We start from the raw sequence: 21,455 nt of genomic DNA on the forward strand, positions 1-21,455 counted from the left end.
AAAAAAGCAAACCAAAACGTGCTCAGGGAGTGCAGGCCGCTCGCACTGTGAGCGTGTCGTCGAAAACGGCGGTACGACATCATCCGTCGCGGCGCGAGGGCCGTTTGCGCTGCTTACGTGAGGGTTGACGCAAACAGCGCTCGGGACCTCGCGCTCGTGTGGACTGTTTTTTTTGTTTTTTTTTTGGGTGGGGTGAGGGGGGTTGACTTTTTTTTCCCCCCCCCTCCCAAGTCTAGTGTTGAGTAAACTTCGACAGGGAGAAGCTCTACCTGCCGAGGCAATCTTAGACGTCAACGTAACGTTGAGGCACACGGTTTGGAGTTTCTGCGTTTAACAGGGTATTCGTTCCGGCTGGAACTTTCTCCTGTCAAAAGCCTTTTTTGGTTTCTTTGTTTCGCTTGATATTAATCGTGACAAATCACGATGCATACATTCCTCATAACCGTCACATCCGGCTATATACATTATGTACATGTCACTGCAAAAGTAGCGCCACCAAGTGGCCATACTGGAGTTTGTCACGTTTGGTACAAAAAGAGTTCCTATTTACAAGTGGAGTCCAATCATAAATAAAAAGATGAGGAAAAAGGGAACGCTTGGAGTGTCATTTGCTGATGCTCATCTGTTTCTTTTTTTTTTTTGTTTTTTTTTGTTTGTTAATTTCTTTTGGATTTCACACAGATCGAACGCTGATGCGAACGGTGGCCGTGTCGCATCCCAGCTCGTTGGACAGCTTGAGGGTGTACGTCCCGGCGTCTTCTTCCCGCACGCCGGCGATGATGAGGGTGGTCAGGTCCTCGCCGGTCTCGATGTGGAAGCGGCCCCCCGGCGACAGCTGGATCTTTCGGCCGCCGCGGGACCACTCCATGTGGGCGGCGTCCCCCGAGAAGGCGCAGGACACCGTCAGCACCTTGCCGACCTCGATGCTGATGTCCTCGGGCACCGCCTCGATTCTGGGAGCCGAACCTGAAGGGGGGCCGGACGCACACACGCCTCGCGTCAATACATTTGAGCAAGCTACGGATGACTTCCAAAGCACGCTTTTCGACCGGGGACGTCGCAGGGGCCGTCATTTAGCGGCCCGCCGCAAAGACTCCAAATGACATTCGGCACGGACCGCAAGACAACAAAAAAGTGAAGGGAGGTTGCCAACAAAAATAGTTGCCACTTCTACTCACATATTGATTTTTTTTTTTTTCTGAAGAGCTTTTCGAGAGATGCAAAGATAGAATTTTATGACTAAAACAATGACACAGTTTCTCTTCCAAACACTGTGGTGAATCAAGATAAAAATAGCTTCTTCTACTTTCTGCCCTGAGTCAAGGTCCGATTTATGAAGACGCCGCATGAGTGATCCCCAACGAACCGTTTCCAATATGCTCGGTTTGCTCTTCTTTCGCTTCTGAATGTGGAGGTGGCATTCGGCGGCTGCCGTTTGGAACTCCACTGTATTTAGAGAGCAAAAAAAAGAGGCTTTCTCATTGAGGCCACTTTTACCTGGTCTGGAGCAAATCTTCAAGAAAATTTGAAAGAAGATCCTATGATCGATTGTTTTCAAATCTTGAAAAGGCCTCGCCCCACCTGAGCTGTCTGAGCCCCTACGCAACCGCAGACCCGGTGCCTCGGGTCTGCGGACCAGGCACTCTGAGAGATACCGAGAACTAAGCGAAGGCTGAGAGGGGCGGGAACCTTTTCCTCGCCGCTCCCTCTCTTTGGAATGAACGTTCAGGCCAGCGTCCTCGCTGCCCATCTCGAAAACTCGTCTTACAACTCATTCGTATTCTTTGGCTTTTGACTCAGCATGAGACTTTTTTTTTTGGGTGCTTTTTACTGTCATCGTTATTCATTGATTGTTTTATTGTTGGTTGTCGCATGAATTCTTTTTGCTCCATGTCCAGCACTTTGTAGACAGCGCCGGTTGTTTTCAAGCGCTGGAGAAATCCGCTTGAGTTGTGTCGAGTTAAGCTTTCGCAGGTGGGTGTGGAACGCATTCCGTATGACCACCGGGGCTTCACTGTGCAAAACAAGTTTGTGGGTTTTATGGCAAACAAGCGCGCGAGTCCTACCGATGGCCCGGAAGGAGGATCCGGTCAGGTGCGAGCTCATTTCCGAGATGCTGCTGGAGCTCACGGCATACGACTCGGAAGCCATGGAGGACGCACTGGCCATAGACGAGGTCTCAAACTTCAATTCGCCCATCATGCTGCCAAAGGGTCTGGACTCCATCATGGAGGACCTCATGGCTCGCTGGGCGGAGGATGAGGACGACGAGAAAGACGACGACGACGATTCCACGGTGCAAGTTTCTCTCTTCACGGCCACGGAGGAGCTGGACGAGGACGACTCCTTGAAGCTCGACCTGGTGGAGCCTGTTGAATGTCCACCAAGACAAACGCGCCTCTTAACATCCAGAGTGGCTGACAAGAGATTCCAGAATAGGCATAGGCAATTTGGCCTTTGAATAGAATTTAGACATTTTTGTCAAGGGAAAAAAAAAAAAACATTTAAAAATCAGATTTTGATGAAAAAAAAAAGTAAATCACTGAAAAACAAAAGCGAATGACAGTGACATTTCAGTATTTCCTAGCCAATTATTTGCTTACGTGCCTCGTCTGTTATTCGCTACCGAGCTCTTTTATGCTCTCTTTGAAATGTCCTGAGATATCACCATAAAGTTGTGCTTTGAGGCCATCTGTCGGAATTTGTGGGGCTCTAGGAACTACGGTGGAGAGCTTGGAGAACCGTGAACCAAACAGCATTCACGAAAATATCATCGTGAGTAAGAAAGTCAAATGATCACCCATCCCTATTGGACACATTTGAGACTTGTGGCTCACCTTTAAGTGCAAAGTGCTTTTCATAGGAAGCGTTGATCTTCATGCGAATGGACTGGTAAACCTGTCCGGTGAAGGACAAGGAGGACTTTGAGACGCCTCCCTCCGATGTCATCTCACAGGTGTACTCGCCCTGGTCGCTGTCGGCCAGGTCGTGGATGAAGAGACTGCAGGAACCATCGGAGTACTGCATCTGAAAGCGGCTGCTCTTGGCAAGACGTCTCCCGTTGCAGTACCACGTCACCTCCTTGACGCTGCTCTCGCAAACACAAGACATCTTGACTGAATCTTCACAGGCCACAGCCGCCAGCTGACTCAAGACTTTGGGCGGCTCGGGGGTTGGAGACTCGACAGCTGGCGGCGACAGGACCCTCTTGGGGGACAACGCGGGAGGTGGAGACTTCCTTCTGGTAGGGGATTTGACTCCCTCTGGCTCGGGGGACTTCACCCCCCTTGGTGACTTTATGCCAGACGGTTCTGGAGACTTGACGCCTCTCTGTGTTTTGATGCGGCCAGGTTCTGGGGACTTGATGCCTGTAGGTGGTCTAATTTCTGCAGGCTCAGGTGATTTGATGCCTCGTGGTGCTTTAGGTTCCTCAGCTTCTGGCGCCTTCATTAGTGGCGGTGACTTAGGTCCCGGTTCAGGAGATTTTCTACCCCTGGGAGACTTCATTCCCTCGGGTTCAGGGGATTTGATACCAGACTTACTTGACATACCTGGTGTCTTCCCAGCAGGAGTTGGTGACTTGACACCTGGCACTGGTGACTTCACACTGGGTATTGGTGACTTCACTGAGGGCTCAGGGGACTTGACGCTAGGTGTTGGTGACTTCACACTAGGTTCAGGGGACTGGACACTTGGTGCTGGTGCCTTCGCACCAGGTTCAGGGGACTTGACGCTAGGTGTTGGTGACATCACAGTCGGTTCAGGGGACTTGACACTTGGTGCTGGTAACTTCACACTTTGTTCAGTGGACTTGATGACATGTTCCGGTGACTTCGCACTGGGACCAGGGGAAGTTACAGACGGTGGTGGCGATGTGACTGAAGGCTCCGGTGACTTCACACTTGGTTCAGGGGACTTGACACTTGGCGCTGGTGACTTCACACTTTGTTCAGGGGACTTGACGCGATGTTCCGGGGACTGGACACTTGGTGCTGGTGCCTTCGCACCAGGTTCAGGGGACTTGACGCTAGGCTCCGGTGACTTCACACTTGGTTCAGGGGACTTGACACTTGGCGCTGGTGACTTCACACTTTGTTCAGGGGACTTGATGCGATGTTCCGGTGACTTCACGCTGTGACCAGGGGAAGTTACAGACGGCGGTGGCGATGTGACTGAAGGCTCCGGGGACTTCACACTTGGTTCAGGGGACTTGACCCTTGGCGCTGGTGACTTCACACTTTGTTCAGGGAACTTGACGCGATGTTCCGGAAACTTCACACTGCGACCAGGGGAAGTTACAGATGGCGGTGGCGATGTGACTGAAGGCTCCGGTGACTTCACACTGCGACCGGGGGAAGTTACAGACGGCGGTGGCGATGTGACTGAAGGCTCCGGTGTCTTCACACTCGGTTCTGGGGACTTGATGCCCTTGACCGCTTTAGGAATAGGCCTGCGGATGGTCAAGGTGAAATGAGCCTCCTGCCGGCCCGCCAAGTTCTCTACGATGACTGTGTAACTGCCCTCGTCAGAGGATGTAACAGAAGAGACCTCCAGGTTGGACTTGTATTGTGTGGTGGTGACTTGGACACGGTGGGTGGAGACGATGGTTTTCCCCTGGTGCACCCAGGTCACAGAGGGCGCAGGCGCTCCGTCAATATCGCAGGAGAACCGGGCTGTCTCGCCCTCAGCAACGGTCACAGACTGGGGCTTAGTGAGGAATCTGGCTGCAACAGACTGCTTCACCTTTTGGGCAGAAAGCTGCTCGGAGGCAGCAGAGTACTTTGACTTAGTTTCAGCTGTAGAGTGTTTTTCAGAAAGAGCAAACCTATCAGAAGAGAAGGAGGAGGCGGATGACAAGTGTTCCGTAGAGGCGTATTTGATGGACGAGTCGTAGCGCTCAGCAGATGAGTACCTCTCAGAAGTTGCCCCATACCTTTCACGAGTGATGTCTTCGCGTGTCTCGGATAACGTAGTCTTGCTTTCTGCCACTTCAAAGTGACTTTGAGATTCGTAGCCGGTCTTGAAGCGGGACGAGCCGTAGTGATCAATTCGAGTCATTTCAGGGACGAGTGATTTCGGAACTTCCTCATCCTTGCGCCGGGATGAGAAAGTGGTATAGTCACCGCTTGCCACATCCAGGGTGGCGTAATCCGAGGCTTCTCCTCTGGCGTTGGAGCAGAAGCAGCGGTATGTGCCGCTGTCCTCCTCCTGGCAGTCCAGAATGGTGATGGTCAGAACTCCGCTCATGTTGCTAAAGATGTATTTGCTGCTGGTTTCAGAGATTTCATATCCGTTGTGGAACCACTTGACCTCGGCCTCTGGCTTGGCTTGGATGTTCAGAGTGAATTTGGTGTCCTGGCCGAGCGGCACACGGTGAGAGCGCATCCTGACGGTGACGCGGGGGCCGTGATCCAGGCTGAAAGGTGACTGACTAACCACCTGATAGGTCCTCTCAGACTTCAGAGCTGCCTTTCTGGCCTCATAGCGGGACATGATGTCAAAGCGGGCAGAGCGCTCAAACCGAGAGGAGGAACGGGAGGACCTCTCAAGAGACCTGATGGGGCTCGGAGACCGGGGGCGAGTTCTCTCTGGCGTTGGGGATCTCCTCTCTACGAGCTCAGTTTCCACCTCAGCCGCCGGCCTCACGCGAGCTGGTCGGATCAACTCGGAGACCGGACGCATCAGCTCGATGTACGTGGGGGACAGTGAGCGCCTTCTCCTCATGAACTGGGAAACGGTACGCTTTTTCTTTGTCTCCGCCACCTCCAGAGCTTCCTGCCGTAGCTCCTGAGACCTCTCTTCACGCCGCACCACACGCCGTTCAATTCGAACTGGACTGACCGCAGGGGAGGCGGAGAAGCCAAGCTCCAGTTCATCCTCCAGCATCATCTTCTCCTGCTCGGTCCTCCTGGCGGACAGATAGTCATCAGCGCTCATCAGCAGCTCCTCGTCACTCAAATCACCCAAAGATCGCCTCCTAGATCTGAACGATATCTCGGATTCAGGGGATGGTGAGCGGCGGGCGGGTCTGACAATTTCCAGGTCGTCGAAAGTCATTTTGGGGATTCGCCATCTTGGCCTATACTGGTCGGTGATCCTGGGCAGCGGCATGACGTAGAACTGCTCCCACCTGGACAGGCGAATTCGTCTTTGTCGCTTTGCCACAAACCTTTCCGCTCTCTCTGAAACCAGATGCTGGTCTCTCAATTTGCGGTACCACTTCATGTCAGAGAGTGCGACAAATTGCTTAATGGCTTTGTTCTCATCCAGAGCTCGGCGGTCATGGACCACAGGTTCGGGAATCTCATACGGCATGAAGATCCTTCGTTCTTCTTCTAGTTTCTTGGTCTCCGATTTCACCGTTGTGATGTCATACTCGCCCTCGACGTTCTTGGTGCTGAAGGCAGGCTTGTACATCTCCGCAGCAAATTTCAGAGCCTCTTGGGCTGTCGGATTCAGAGGAGTGATCTCCTCTGTGGCGACAATCTTCTGAGCCATCCTGTTGGTATTTTCAATCTGCCTCTGTACGTGTCGGCGTTTCTCCTCCTCACTCTTGTACTCTCTTCTGGTGTACGTGAGGCGGTCCACGTTCAGGGTTGCCTGGCAACTCACAGAGCCCGCACAGTTTGTTGCAGTCACTTTGTAGACGCCAGAGTCCTCGAGCAGTGTCTCCCTGATGCACAGGACGTGGTGGTCAGCATCCTCTTGGATGACAACTATCTTTGGACCCAGCTGGAGAGAATGGCCATCCTTCTCCCATTTTAGGGAAGGAGTTGGGATTCCAGACACTCTGATATCAAAGCGGACGCTGTTCCCTTCCGCGCATTCAACATTGGTCAGCAGACGCTTGAATGTGGGCCTCATCGTTTCCTCTGTCACGGGGTGTGGTGTCACGGTGAGACGGGCCTTGCAGCTGTCTTCTCCGTACTTGTTGTGGGCCATGACAGAGTATTCAGCATCGTCGCTCATGTCTAGGTTGTGGATCATCAGCTGGTACAGACCCTTGTCACTCAGGAAAGTGTACTTTGTGTCATCGTCTCCGGGTTTGATTCTTTCGCCGTTCTTCAACCACGTAACGCGAGGATCCGGGTGCACGGTAATGGTGACGCCAAAGCGCACATCTTCGCCAATGTAGGCGGTGCGATTGTAGAGTGGTAGCGTGAACTCCGGAGGCTTGTACGGGATTTCGGTTTTGTCGACCCTCCTTCTCAGTTTCTTGATGGACCGACTGACGTAGTGCTCCCTGAGGCTTCTCACCGTCGCAACAAAGAGTTCACCATACGCGCTATCTTCACCGTCATCGCTCACTACCTTGCACCTGTAGACACCATCGTCACCCTCTTCAACGTCCTTCACATATATGCTGGCCAATCCCTTGTTGTACGCGATCTCGTACTTCGAGCTCGAGTGTAACTGGCGGCTACCAAAGTACCATGTCACCTGTGTACTTTGGTCAAAGCTGGCAATGCTACAAGTGAACCGAACATGGCCACCTTCCTCAGCAGAGGCGTGCATGACCGGGCCGGCACGTAGACCGTGGTACTCGGTACCGATCTTCACTTTGCCAACAGCCAAGCCTCTCTGGTTCCTGAAGGCGCCGCCGTAGGCAACGCGCGCTGCCGAGATGATCGTATCGGTCCTCTTTACCACAGAGTGGTAGTACCTTCTGTGTCTGAGTGTCCGAATGACCTTGCGGCTGACGTGCTCGATCTTCATCTTCAGCCAAGGGTGCTCCAATGCCTCTTGGGCAGTCATACGGAGCTTCCTGTCCTTGACAAGAAGTCTGTCCACAAAGTCCATAGCCTCCATGCTGATGTCCCTAAACGCGTCACTGTCAAAGACGTACTCACAAGCGGTGATGTTCTCAATGGTTTGTGTCACGGATTCTGCAGCAAACGGGTTGAGACCACTCAGCAGCACGTAGGCCAGCACACCCACGGACCACATGTCCGTGGCTGTTGTGACCAAGTCGTGGCGGTGGACCTCGGGGGCGCAATACTCTGGTGCCGAGAAAAGCATTCTAATGTTTTCGCCTGGTACCAGCAGCCGAGCCTGACCCACGTCGATGATCTTGACAAGATTGCTCTTCTTTGTGGTGTAGATAATGTTGTCCGGGCGGATATCTAAGTGGGCAAAGTTGTTGCTATGCAACAACCTGAGAGCGGAGCAGACCTGTCTGAGGTAGAGGACAATCTCCTGCTCCGTGAGCTCAAAACTGCTTGTTCCAAGGCGCTCAAAGATATCAACGCCGGAAATGAACTCCAAGATGAGGACAATCTCCTCCATACTTTCAAAGTATTCGTGCAGGTAGATGACGTTCTCATGCCTCGCGATATTCAAGGCCTCAATTTCCCGAAGAACCAGCTCACGGTCTGTCCCCTTGACCTTGATGAACTTGGCCATGAAGGTCTTCTTCGTTGCATTCTCCACACAACGGTAAACCAGTCCAAATTGACAACGAGCCAACTCCTCACAAATAGTGTACTTGGAGTACAGCTCCTTGAGCTTGAAGGAGTGAGCCTCCTCTTTGGTGATCTCTCTGGTCTCGTCCACTTCCTCGTCATAGTTCCTGATGACAGACTTGTCCTCCTTTGTGGTGATGGGTTCCGTCGGTGCGGAGGGAGGACTCAGGCCAAACTGGTTCTCTGCAATAACGCGGAACTGATATTTTGCCTTGCCAAAGATGTTGACGACGGTGAAGCTGCAGTCGGTCGTCTGTCCAACACGAATCCACCTATCCGCAGAGGTGGCGCATTTCTCCACAACATAACTGATGATGCCACTCCCACCATCACTGGCAGGGGGCTCCCAGGTCAGTGAAACGGAGTCTCGGGAAATGCCGCTGACCACCAGTCCTTTGGGAGCTTCAGGAATGTCATCGATGCTCACCTCAATGGTCTGTTTGTCCATTCCGAACCTGTTTTTGGCAGTGATGCTATAGTAGCCCGTGTCCATCTTCTGTACTCCCTTCTGGAAGACTAGCGATGTGAAAGAGCGAGTGGTGATGATCTGGTGACATGGAGAGTTGGAGAGGATCTCCTGGCCCTTCTGCCAGGTAATTGCTGGTTCGGGCTTTCCGGAGATGGGGATCTTGATGGTTATGCGCTCGCCCCGAACAGCGTGGACTGCTCCCATTCCTTGGAGCTCCTTTGGCAGGTGAATCTTGGCAGGAACTGGAATGGCAAAGACCGCATCGCAATGCTCAGTCTCAAAACAATCACCATTGAAAGGATCAGAGTGACTTGAATGTCTACCTTCGACTTCCAAGTTTGCTGTGGTGGAGACGGATCCTCCAGAGTTGGTCGCTCTGACTTGATAGACTGTGGCGTCGTTCTCATCAGCAGCAGCGATGACAAGCTGGTAGTAACCGCCCTTGAACTCCTGTGTTTTAATTTTGGTTCCGTCAGCCTGGATCTCCTTTCCACTTTTGTACCATTTCACCACAGGCTTGGGATGTCCCGTCACCTGCACACAGGTGGGAAAAGAATAGGAACTCATGATGACAACTGTCAGAAGTACAAGGTATGCATTGCTGTCAAACGATGTTTGGGCATAGAGATAAGAACCTTGGTAACAAAGGTGGCGTTCGCATGGTATTTGACAGTCATGTCTCGGATCTCCTCCCTGAAGCCAGGAGCACGCAGGGACTGGTCGGACTTGGGCACGATGGGCTCTGAGATTTCGCTCCAGTCACTCTCACCGCCCACATTCTCGCACTTGACACGGAACTCGTACTCGAAGCCCTCAATCAGGCCTGTGACCTCGAAGCTGGTCTCCACAATCTTCTTAGTGGTGACTGACATCCACTTGTTCTGCTTCTTCTCACGCTTCTCCAGATAGTAGGCGGACACTTTAGCGCCGCCGTCACTGATTGGCGGCTTCCAGCAGACGACACACGAGTCCTCGGAGGAGCTCATGATGAAGGGTTGCTGTGGTATGCCAGGTTTTTCTGAACAAATAAAGCACCACGAGATGGTCAAAGCTAAAATCAAATGAAGATAACTTCCTTGTTTGGGTGTGCGCGACTCACCGAATGGACTCTTGATGATGACCACCGAGGGGATCTCCAGAGGCTCGCTGACGCCGTACTGATTCTGAGCAGAAACTCTGAAGTAGTAACCGGCACTCTCCACAAGGTTGGGTATGCGGCACGTGGTTCCAGAGACAGAAGAGGACACGAGGTTCCACACTTCTCCCTCCTTGGCCATGCGTTTCTCCACAATGTAGTTGGTGATCATGGCGCCACCGTCGTCTTTGGGAGCCTTCCAGCTGATAATGACGGAGCTCTTCAGTAGAGCATCGACCACCACTGGGCCCTCGGGGATACATGGCTTATCTGGGAACATCAAAACAGGCGGTTTTAGAGTCGCGGCAATGAAATTGTATCTTCTAACCCTCTTCAGATCTTCACCTTACCTTGGATTTCAACCCGCAACACTGTGTCGGCAGTGCCATACTTGTTGCTCAGCTGCACTTTGTAACGGCCAGCGTTGGTCTTCCTCTGAACGTTCCTCACCACCAGGTGCGTGTAGCTCTCCGTGTTCTCAATAATCACTTTCTCGGACGTGTTCAGAGGCTTCTTGTCATAGAACCACATAATCTGGGGAATGGGACGGCCAATGTAGACCACGTGGAGGCGCAGACTGGTGCCGGCTCCGGCGTAATATTTCTCCTTCAGAGGGAAGCCGGGGTGTAGCTGAGGTGCAGCCTGTAGCCGCAGTTTGCCGCTGGTCTCGATCTCCCCGGCTTCGTTGATGGCCCTGCAGGTGTACAGACCCTCGTCTTCCTGCTCGTCGGTCATGATGATGAGGGAGTGGTTGCGGCCGTCCGAGCTCATCTTGTACTTGCGACTCTGAATCAGCTCTTTGCCATAGCGGTACCACTTGATCTCTGGCAGAGGTCTGCCGATGATGCCACAGGACAGCGTCCCAGATTCTCCGAGTTTGGTTGTGACATCGAGAATGTCTTCCTTCAAAGCCGGAGCCTCGCCGACTGCCGCACATGAGCAAAAGTCCATTTCAATTTGACAATGTAACCAGAACCCGAGCTGGTATTATGAGCAGTGAGATGAAGAACTCCATGACCGTCACTCACCGCTCAACTTGGTTTTGATGCCCATGGGTGTGCGCTTAGGCCTGCTGAGCCCGGCTTCGTTCTCGGCCAAGATTCTGAACTCGTACTCGGTGGCTTCCATTAGGCCGCCCATGGTAAACTGACGGTCCTTGGAACGCTCTTTGTTGCACTTTTTCCAGGCACTTTCGCCGGCCTGCCTGAACTCTATCCAATACCCCAAGATCTCCTTCCCCCCGTCAAAGTCGGGCCGCGACCAATGGATGGTTATGCAGTCTTTGGTTATAGAGATGACGTCGATCTCTCCAGGTTGGCTCGGTTTATCTGTCGAGAAGATAATCAATGAGCAGGTCAACAACAACAAAGGTTTACTTGATTAGGTCCCCGCCGCCGATTGCACCATCAGGTGACATTTACACACCGAATGGATCTTTGCAGACCACCGACTCAGATGCAGGGCCCGGCTCACTATGGCCGACGTCATTCTGAGCCACAATTCTGAACATGTACTCTGCATCGGGGATGAGGCCGGTGATGTTGTACATGGTGGTCGTGATGTGAGTCTTATTGTGGCGGACCCACTTCTCTGTGGAAACCTCCCTCCTCTCAACAAAGTATCCTGTGACACGGGAGCCACCATCGTCCCGGGGCCGGGCCCATGACAGAGACACTGAAGACTTGGCCACATCCATGATCTCTGGAGGATTGCTGGGAGGTTCTGGTGGGCCTGTTGATAAATCATCGGGAAACAAAGGCTCAGAAGAGTTGGGATATTATCGAATTATGTCCAACAGCAGTGCCTTAATTGACGGTCTTAATTTGTTCTGTGACCCCTCAGATCATTTCACCCAGCCCGATGGACTGAATTGCTCTTGATCCGTTATTCTAGCTCCACCAAAAACACCACGTTTCTGGTCCGCGTTTTCAATGAAAATGGTCCCCATTCGCCACTTCACCAATGACGAGTTGAAACAGGGAGTGCCAAAGTGAATTGTTTCCCATTTTCGCCACGCTGGCGAAGGACCACTTTTCCGTCAATTCTCGGCTGCAATTTGAGTTGTTTTGAAGGAACAGTACATTGGCGAAGGACCACTTTTCCGTCAAATTTGCCCTGGGTCGAAAACCCACGTCAAAAGCCCTGGGTTTGAGAGCACAAACGTTCATATGCAAATAATGCAAATAATCCCACAATTATCATCACGGCGAGTGACGCATATGATTGTGATGTGAGGTCATCATGGACGAGTGGAAGAGGGTTCCAGGGACAATCTGTGAAGCTCTGATGAACTCTGTGTCCAAGAGAGTTAAGGTAGTGCTGGAAAACAATGGTTGCCACACAAAACATTGGCACTTTACGAATTTTCACTTCAGAGTGTATTCACTTCAGGGTGTGCCCTTGTTACCAGAGGTTTAACTATTCACGGCTGCAATTTGAGTTGTTTTGAAGGAACAGTACACTGACATAGTCGGGGCACCTTTAAGTCACGGTACATTGTCGCTACTCACAGAGCGGTGTCTTTGCGGTGACAGGCTCCTCGGACTTCAAGGACCGGCTGACACCAAACTGGTTCTCAGCAGAGACCCTGAAGTGGTACTGCATATTCTCTTTTAGGCCTTTGACCACCAGGGAGTTCTCTTTGACCCGGGCGTCCACTGTGTACCAAGCAGCCTTGGGGACTTCTCGCCTCTCCACGATATATCCAAGGAGGTCAGAGCCTCCGTCGTCAGACGGGGGTCTCCAGCTGACTCGAACTGATCTGGCCTGAATATCGTCAAACTCCAGAGGGCCCTCTGGGACGTCGGGGCGCCCAATGACCTTCACCTGGAGGTATACAGACATCCACACGTGAGATAAAAAAATAAATAACTTCACCGGGTGTAGGTCGCAGGATTTGACCTTACCTTGATGTACACAGCTTTCCTGCCACATTTGTTCTCCAACAGCAGGTCGTAAGTACCCGTGTCGTCTTTGTGAGCCTCCTTGATGACGAGCTCCGTCAGATCATCATTGATGGCGATCATGGCCCGGTGAGAGATGTCGCGACCATCCTTGGTCCACTTGCATGTAGGGATGGGTTTACCGGTAAACGGCACAGAAAGGCAGATGACTCCTCCTTGCCGCACGACGTAGCCTTCCTCATATCTACTATCCAGTTCGAATTCAGGATGATCTAAGGCAGACACAGTAGAGATTTTGGTTACCTATGATACTGCAAATCATGTGACTCGACTGAACAAACACTGAATCTTACTCAGCATCTCCTGGACTTTGACGACCCCAGGAATCTCTGCGGGCTCTCCAGTGCCACCAGCATTGCAGGCGGTGACTCTGAACTTGTACTCAGCTCCCTGGGGCATGTGCGTGAGGGTATACTCAGACATTTTGGTGGGTGTGGTGTTGCACAAGGTCCACTCCACCTGGTCCACCTTCTGCATCTCAACAAAGTAACCAGTGACCACAGAGCCACCTTCCTCCACAGGTGGCATCCAGGCTAGAGACACGGAGGTTCTGGTGGTGTCTGTGACTTTGGGATGAACCGGAGGACCTGGTGGCGCTATTTCAGAACAGTACACCTAGGGTCAGATTGACTGATTCACAAGTACTCTTTGGGTAAACTTCAATAAACATATCATGTACCTATGGGGTCTATGGCAACAGTGATGGCAGAGGTCTCGCTGGGTTTGCCAGTTCCTCTGGAGTTAATGGCAGTGATGCGGTATTCGTACTCCAGGCCTTCGATCAGACCAGAAGAGCGGTACCTGGTCATGGTCACTGGGTTCTTGTTGATCCTCAGCCATCTGTCAGAACGAGGCTCCTTGCGCTCAATAATATAACCGGCAATGGTGGAGCCACCGTTGTCCTCCGGCGGATGCCATGTCAGGGTCATGCCCTCGTGAGTGACGTCAAGCACCTCCGGTTTGCTCGGAGGTCCGGGGATGGCTGTGCAAGTTAACGACGGAGAGATTAGGAGGAAAACCGTAGCAAACATCGCTGCAGTGCCTACAAACTTGTTGCGGTCAATTTGAAATGTGGACTCACTCTCAGCACTCTTGCATTCCACCACTTCCGACTGCAGGAAACAACCGACGCCGAAGCGGTTCATGGCAGCGACACGGAACACATACTCTGTTCCCTCAGAGAGTCTGGTGAACTTGAAGCACGGTCGGGTCACCGATTCGGAGACGGTGATCCAACCGGGGCGGTGAGCATCGCGCTGTTCTACCACATATCCGCTGATGTTAGCGCCGCCATCCTTCTCTGGAGGTTCCCAGCTAACCGTCACCGATAGGCCATCAACCTCCACGATCTTCATAGGGCCGATTGGCACGCCGGGTTTGTCTGAAAAAGCACATGAAGAGCAGGGTCCAGATCTCACACAGCAAGTATCTGAAAATCGGTATGGTGTCCATTTGGAGAGCCGGCACCCTTACCGAGGATTACGGCTTTAATAACTTCGGTTGCCACACCGATGGCGTTCTTGACCTCCAGCATGTAGTCTCCGGTGTCATTGATGGTGGTCTCGCGGATGACGAGATGGACGTGTTTGCCGTTGCTTTCGATTTTGATGCGCTCCAGGCTGTCCTTCAGCTGGATGCCATTAAAGAACCAGGAGCAGACAGGCTGCGGTTTGGCCGTAATTGGCAAGTTGAGATCGATGGGTTTACCACGGGGTACATAGATAATCTTCTGAGGAACGCTGGTAATGTCGATCTTTGGCATCACTGGAGGCGAGCACAGAGGTAGCACGGACAGGTCAGGTGAAATGATAAAAGCGTTTTACACTCGCTAAGACATGCGTCTCTTGGCAGTCATGCTCTTACCTTTGATTTCCTGGATGGTGACGGGGGTGACAATATCCATGGCCTCACCGGTTCCTCTGCTGTTAAAGGCTCGGATTCTGAAAAAGTACTGGTCGTTCTCTGTCAGAGACTGGACAGTGTATTGAGAAGTGGAGGCTTTGAGGGTGGCAACTGTGGTCCATCTGTCTGTAGACACCCTGCAGGCTTCGATAATATAGCCCATCAGCCTGCTGCCGCCTTCATGCATCGGTTTCTCCCAGCGCAGGGTGACAGAAGACTTTGTGATGTCACTGATCTGGAGGCTCAGAGGCACTGATGGCACTTCGCATACCAGCACAGCCTCAGCTGTCTCGCAGGGCTCACCAACGCCATAGATGTTCTCCGGTAGTACTCTGAAGAAGTAGTGCGCACCCTCCTCCAGGCCAGTGACCCTGTACAGGGTCTTTCTACACTCTGTGGTGACAGTCTTGTAAGATTTCATGCTGGCTTCCCGTTTCTCGATGATATAGTTGCTGACGTGAGCGCCGCCGTCAATACTGGGGACGTCCCAGGTGATGACAACTGACTCCTTGGTATAGTCCTTCACTTTCACAGAAGCTGGAGGACCAGGAGTGTCTGTGGGAGACGAGCAGCAAACGTTGAATTAGACTCCAGGTTTAAAGCTGCTCCCACACAATGTTTGGACGTTCTCCTACCATAGACTTTGACCAGGACGGTTGCAGACTTTTTGCCTGACGGATTCTCCGCCTCCACTACGTATTTTCCAGAGTCGTATCGGTCAACCTTCTCCACTATCAACATGGTGTAGCTATCAGTGGTCTCGATGAAGCCGCGGCTCTGCAGCTCCACGCCCGTCTTCCTCCAGGACACAACTGGCGTCGGGCGTCCGCCAACAGTCACAAAAAGTCGTAGTGTTCCTCCAGCACGAAGACAAACAGTCTTCTTCAGGTCCTCGTCCAATTCCAGGTCGGGCATTTCTGGGAGCAGGCAATGCCATTAGAATCAGGAGGTCGCATCATACAATACAAGACAATACATATTGATTTATATTGCGCTTTCACAACAGCGGCAGCTGTAACAAAGCGCTTAACAAATTATGAATAACATCCTCCAGGCAAGACTTACCAATTCTCTCAAGGGGCTCGATCTCAGCGCTGGGTTCACTGAACTCTCCGGTGCCGTTGCTGTTGACAGCCGCCACCCTGAACCTGTATTTCTTATTGGCGACCAGACCGCCGGCTAGATACTCGCTGGTCTTGAGAGCCTTGGCTGTGGCGCGGTACCACTGCTCAGAACCCTCCTCCAGGATTTCCACCACGTAGCCAGTGACATCTGAGCCGCCGTCGTACATGGGTCTGGTCCAAGTCATGCTGATGCTGTGCTTGGTTGTGTCTGTGATGCGAGGCGCTGATGGGGGAGCTGGGGTGTCTACGAGGGGATGCAAGCAAAAGTTTGAATGTCCCAAAGTGCCGGTACCCCAACGTTGCCACGGGCTGCATCGGCCCTTTATAGCTGCTCGCGGCTCAAGTCTTAATATGTTCCTAAAAATAAATCAAAGGTGAATCATTTCAAATTGATCTTTAATCCTTCATTTTTTCCCCTGGCTGTGTCACTTGGAAGAAGAGCCCTAGAGTAGCTCAACAAACAAACGGAGATTCTCACAGGTGGGATCTCTGAGGAGGATGTACGGTGAGGCGTCGCTGGGCTGGCTGTCCCCTGCCGCATTGACGGCCGTCACTCTGAACTGGTATTCGCTTCCCTCCAGCAGCCCTGTGATCTTGAGGCGGGTGTCATAGATGGTGTACGCCTTATTGACTCGTGTCCACCTGATTTGCGAGAGAGCATATCATGAACACAGAGAACATAGACGGGGAGAATGAACCTGCAAAATCTGGGATTTAAAAAAAAAAAAAAGGGGGAAAAAATGAATGCCCTTGCTTGCAAGAAATAAAAAACTGCTCAGTAAAAGAAAACTGCCAAATATCTTCAATGTGTCAATGTTGCCGTATTTGCCAAAAGATGGGCATACTTTTGCCTTGATTGGCGATATCTAAGCCTGGTTAGTTGCAGATGAGAGAATTGCTCAAACCTGGTGCTATTCTTCTCCCGTTTGTCAACGAGGTAAGTTTTGATCTCGCTGCCTCCGTCACTTTCCGGCTTCAGCCACTCGATAATGACGTGTTCCTTGCCCACGGCTGTGGCCTCCGGTGTGCCCGGTGATGATGGCAACGCTGGAGTAGAAACAAACGGGTTCAGAGTCACAGACCCAAAAATGCAAGTAGACCTTTTATGAGAGTGACTTTTTAACCGAGGTGGGGGCTCTGGTCACTTGACTTGGCATGAGGCAGACTTCAGTCTGCAAATGTAGCACTCATGAGACTCCACTCGCCATAGTACCGTAAAACTTTCGTGAAACAAGACTTGAGCTTTAATTTTGACATTCATACAGTATGGGTCTTACTCCCAGCCTTCTATCCTGTCGAAAGGAAATCAAGACCTGGATGGCACTGAATTTCTTGAATTCCAATGAAAAGAAGTCAGACATGATGGTGTTTGGCACCAGTGGCCCTTGTCCATCCCATCCTGCGGACTTGGGCCCCCTGGCTCCTTAAGACGACATTCTCGAACTTGGGTCTTAAATTGGACAGTGATTTGCAATTGCTGTTAAATCCCGCTTCTTTCATCTGAGGTAGCTGGCCCAATTCAAGCTTCTCTGAGCTCTCTGCCTCAGGTCTGCGTAGCAGACACGATGAGAGAAATTAACAACTAAGTGGAGGCTCAGAGGGGATGGAGCCTTTTGTATTACCGGCCCCTCTCTTTGGGATCACCTCCCACTGAACGTTAGGGAAGCCACCCATCTTTAAAACGCGTCTTAAAACTCATTTGTATTATTTGGCTCTTGACTCAGCATGAAACTTGAGCCTCTTTGTTTTAGGACTCAAGAACTAAACCTATTTCTGCTGTGCTAAAAGCACCATAGCTGCCTGTGTGTAGGCAAATAAATAAGACAGACAGACAGACAGACAGACAGATAGACAGATAGATAGATAGATAGACAGACAGATAGATAGATAGATAGATAGCTATAAATCTTACTGTAAGCATTCCTGGCTATGACCGGCTCTGATTCCAGTGGAACACCAGGTCCATACTTGTTGACTCCCCGCACTCGGAAGATGTACTCGTTGCCCTTGATCAGCCGGGTACTGACACAGGACAAGCTCTTGCACTCTGTCTCCATGATGACCCAGTTGAGGCGACTGGTCTCACGGCGCTCCACGATGTAATGGCTGACAATGTCGCCGCCATCTTCCAGGGGGATTTTCCAGGACACGGTGCACTTCTCCTCTGTCACTCTGCTGATCACGATCTTATCAGCTGGAGGCCCAGGAGTGTCTGTGAGACACCAAAAGATAGAATCGTGACTTTGATATAAGGGCTTGCGTAACCACTTCGCCGCCAATTCGTAAGCGATTGCTTTCCCTTTTTCTGGGTTTTCACAGGATACACTCAAGTCCAAATTTGGAATTGCACGCCTACAAAAAGAAACACAAAAAGAACCCCAGTTATGATTAAGATTTAATCAACTGACCCAGGACTTTAACGGTGACGGCAGCCGTCTTGACTCCATTGACATTCTTGACAGTCAGGATGTATCTGCCGGTGTCAAATCTGTCGCAGTTCTTGATGACAGCCATTGCTCTCGTGCTTGTGTAGGTCAGCGAGTACTTTTCGCTAATCTCCAGGACCTTGTCGCCCTTGGACCAGTAAACGGTGGGTTCTGGTTTACCACCCACCGCACCGTCCAGGACAAGGTCAGAGCCGGCGGTGACAATGATGGTCTCGCCAATCAACTTGCTGTCCAACTCCGCTCGAGGAGGAGCTGAAGATCGAGAAAAAGAATTTCACAATTTTACATTAAAAGCTGCTCCGAAGTCGGGATCCACTGTAACTGAAATAGCCGATGAAAACGACAAAAACATTTTAAGGCTTACAGTATTCGTCCTTGCAAGTCACGGGTCCGGTGGATGCAGAGGGCGCACTGTGGACGCCGGCAGCGTTCTTGGCAATGACGTGATATTCGAAGGTTTCTCCCTCTCCCAGGTTGGTGACGGTGAAGTAGTTCTCCGTGATGGTGGTGTAGTTGCACTTAAGCCAGCGGTTGTCGTCCCACTCATCAGTACTATAGACTTTCCTCTCCACCACGTATCCGACTATGTTGCTGCCGCCGTCATTGACGGGCACGGTCCAACACAATGACACGGAGGAGCGAGTGATGTCTGTCACCTGAGGGTGACCGGGTGGATCTGAGGAGAGGAGCAGGAGGAGATGTTTTCATCAAAGCATTAGTGGCTGTGTCCAGAAATAGGGGTCGGTTTACATCAGGCTTGCATGTGCAAAACCAATCTTCCACTCACCAACGGGGTTGTGTGCCACCACTGGTCTGGAGGCCTCACTGGCCTTGCTAATTCCAGCGAGGTTCATGGCATAGACTCTAAACTGGTACTCCAGACCCTCGATCAGGCTGGACACCTTGTAGTGACAATCCAGACAGGGCAGCTTGTTCTCCCTCACCCACAGAATTGTATTCCGCTCTTTCTTCTCAATCCAGTAACCAGTCACCATGCTACCACCGTCAGCATAGGGCACATCCCATTTGATGCTGATGGCATTGGCAGACACGGTCACAACATCCGGACGAGATGGAGGACTTGGAGGAACTGCAGAAGTTAATCAGAGGGAATCATAAGTTTACCAAAAATACAGAGAGTTTCAGGCAATACATACATCCATGTCCAAAACATACCGAAAGGATGTTCAATGACCACAGCAGCAGACTCGATGGACTTGCTGACTCCAAACTTGTTCTCGGCGCACACTCTGAATGTGTACTCCATGTACTTGGTCAGATGAGTGACCTTGATGGTAGTTCTCTTCACGCTGGAGTTGACCACTTGCCAGGAGGCCGAGCCCGACTCACGCTTCTCAACAATGTAGTTGCTGATTTCTGTGCCGCCATCGTCAGAGGGCTCAGACCAGGACAGTGAGCAGGACTCAGAGGACACATCTGAAACCACCACAGGGCCTGTGGGAGGGCTGGGTCTTCCAACCACCATCACAGTCACAGTAAAGGTTTTGGCTCCAGCAGCATTCTCCAGAGTCAGGTAGTATTTGCCGCTGTCACTTCTCTTGCTGTCTTTCACCACCAGAGTGGTTCTCTCTTTGGTGTTCTTGATGGAAACTCTGTCTGTCTCCTTCAATTTCATCTCTTCCAGCCTCCACGTGACTTTTGGTGCCGGCCTGCCGCTAATGGGAATGTCAATGCTGAAGGCATCGGAGGTCTTGCAGCTGATGAGTTGGTTGGTGATGCTGCTGAGATCGGCGGTGGGTTCAGTGCGAGGCTCTTTGATGAGCACGGAGGTTAAGGTTGTCTGAGGCTCACTGATGCCAGCGTCGTTCTTGGCCTTGACTCTGAATTCGTACTGCGTGTTATCAATCAGACCCTCTACCAGCATCTTAAGGGACTTGGTCTCCCCAGCGACAGACCAGAGCTGTTTGTCCTCGGCTCTGAACTCCACTATGTACCCTCTGATGTGGCTACCACCGTCATGCTCAGGCTTGAGCCACACCAGCGAAGCTGTGGAACTGCTGGTGTCCACAACGTCTACTCTCTTGGGCGGAGCAGGTTCTTCAGTCGCCATGATGGGGTCGGTCATCTCGTGAGGCTCCCCCTGGCCATACTGGTTAACGGCAATCACTCTGAAGAGGTACGATACACCCATATCCAGACCCGTTACCCTGATCATCTGGCGGGAGCACTTGGTGCTGACCTCTTGCCACGTGAGGCGGCTGGCCTCGCGCTTGTCCACAATATAGTGTTGGATCCGCGAGCCGCCATCATTGCTCGGGGCGTCCCACATCATGGTTAAGGCTCCACGTGTGACATCCTTGAAGGTGAAGGCGCCCGGAGGTCCGGGCGTGTCCAGCACTTTCACGGTAAATGTAATGGACTTGCGCCCGCTGTTGTTTTCCAGGGAGAGCGTGTACTTGCCGGCCTCGTAGCGCGTGCAGCCCTCAATAGTCAGTGTCGAGTGAGAATCCGTGCTGCTAATATCGGCCATCACCGGCAGTTCGCCATCCACTCGGGACCAGGTGGGCAGAGGAGTTGGTTTGCCCCGGAAAGCCACGTGAAGGGAGACGGTGCCGCCATTTTTCACTGTATGTGTCTGCTTGAAGTTGGCATCGATGTCAAACTCAGGCGACGTTAGCCTATCTAGAGCCTGCACGGCATTGGGCATCACTGACGATTCCCCTTCCCCAGACCCATTCACAGCGCTGACCCTAAACTTGTAAAGTTCCCCGGCAACCAGGCCCTTGGCGGTGTAGCGGTTGTGAATGCAAATCTGGCTGTTTACTCTATGCCACTCTTCGAGGCTGGCCTTGCACATGTCAACATTGTAGCCAATGATCGGTAGGCCACCGTCAAAGACTGGTTTGGTCCATTCCAGGGTGACAGAGGATTTGGTGGAGTCAATAACCTGATGGACACACAAAGGACAGTTAGTGGACCAGTTATGCTTTCA

General features: G+C 51.8%; 1 protein-coding gene across 1 annotated transcript in view; it reads right to left on the minus strand.

Annotated features, from left to right (window-relative positions):
• Nucleotides 1–175: 175 nt before the first annotated feature.
• LOC109530038 (titin-like) overlaps nucleotides 176–21,455 on the minus strand; it is a 213,785-nt gene continuing 192,505 nt past the window's right edge. The window contains 26 exon segments of the mRNA XM_019893583.1: nucleotides 176–966; nucleotides 2,067–2,369; nucleotides 2,838–3,775; nucleotides 4,367–9,173; nucleotides 9,255–9,465; nucleotides 9,567–9,949; nucleotides 10,031–10,336; nucleotides 10,417–10,992; nucleotides 11,095–11,394; nucleotides 11,492–11,797; nucleotides 12,577–12,892; nucleotides 12,973–13,241; nucleotides 13,323–13,625; nucleotides 13,709–14,011; nucleotides 14,111–14,410; nucleotides 14,503–14,793; nucleotides 14,893–15,486; nucleotides 15,567–15,848; nucleotides 15,997–16,299; nucleotides 16,534–16,697; nucleotides 16,961–17,102; nucleotides 17,968–18,267; nucleotides 18,464–18,754; nucleotides 18,867–19,178; nucleotides 19,290–19,592; nucleotides 19,679–21,410. Coding sequence (XP_019749142.1) covers nucleotides 674–966; nucleotides 2,067–2,369; nucleotides 2,838–3,775; nucleotides 4,367–9,173; nucleotides 9,255–9,465; nucleotides 9,567–9,949; nucleotides 10,031–10,336; nucleotides 10,417–10,992; nucleotides 11,095–11,394; nucleotides 11,492–11,797; nucleotides 12,577–12,892; nucleotides 12,973–13,241; nucleotides 13,323–13,625; nucleotides 13,709–14,011; nucleotides 14,111–14,410; nucleotides 14,503–14,793; nucleotides 14,893–15,486; nucleotides 15,567–15,848; nucleotides 15,997–16,299; nucleotides 16,534–16,697; nucleotides 16,961–17,102; nucleotides 17,968–18,267; nucleotides 18,464–18,754; nucleotides 18,867–19,178; nucleotides 19,290–19,592; nucleotides 19,679–21,410 — 14,628 coding nt within the window. The 3' untranslated portion in view covers nucleotides 176–673.

This window comes from Hippocampus comes, unplaced genomic scaffold (assembly GCF_001891065.2).
Source record: "Hippocampus comes isolate QL1 unplaced genomic scaffold, H_comes_QL1_v1.1 scaffold189, whole genome shotgun sequence".
NCBI classification, from domain to species: Eukaryota; Metazoa; Chordata; class Actinopteri; order Syngnathiformes; family Syngnathidae; genus Hippocampus; species Hippocampus comes.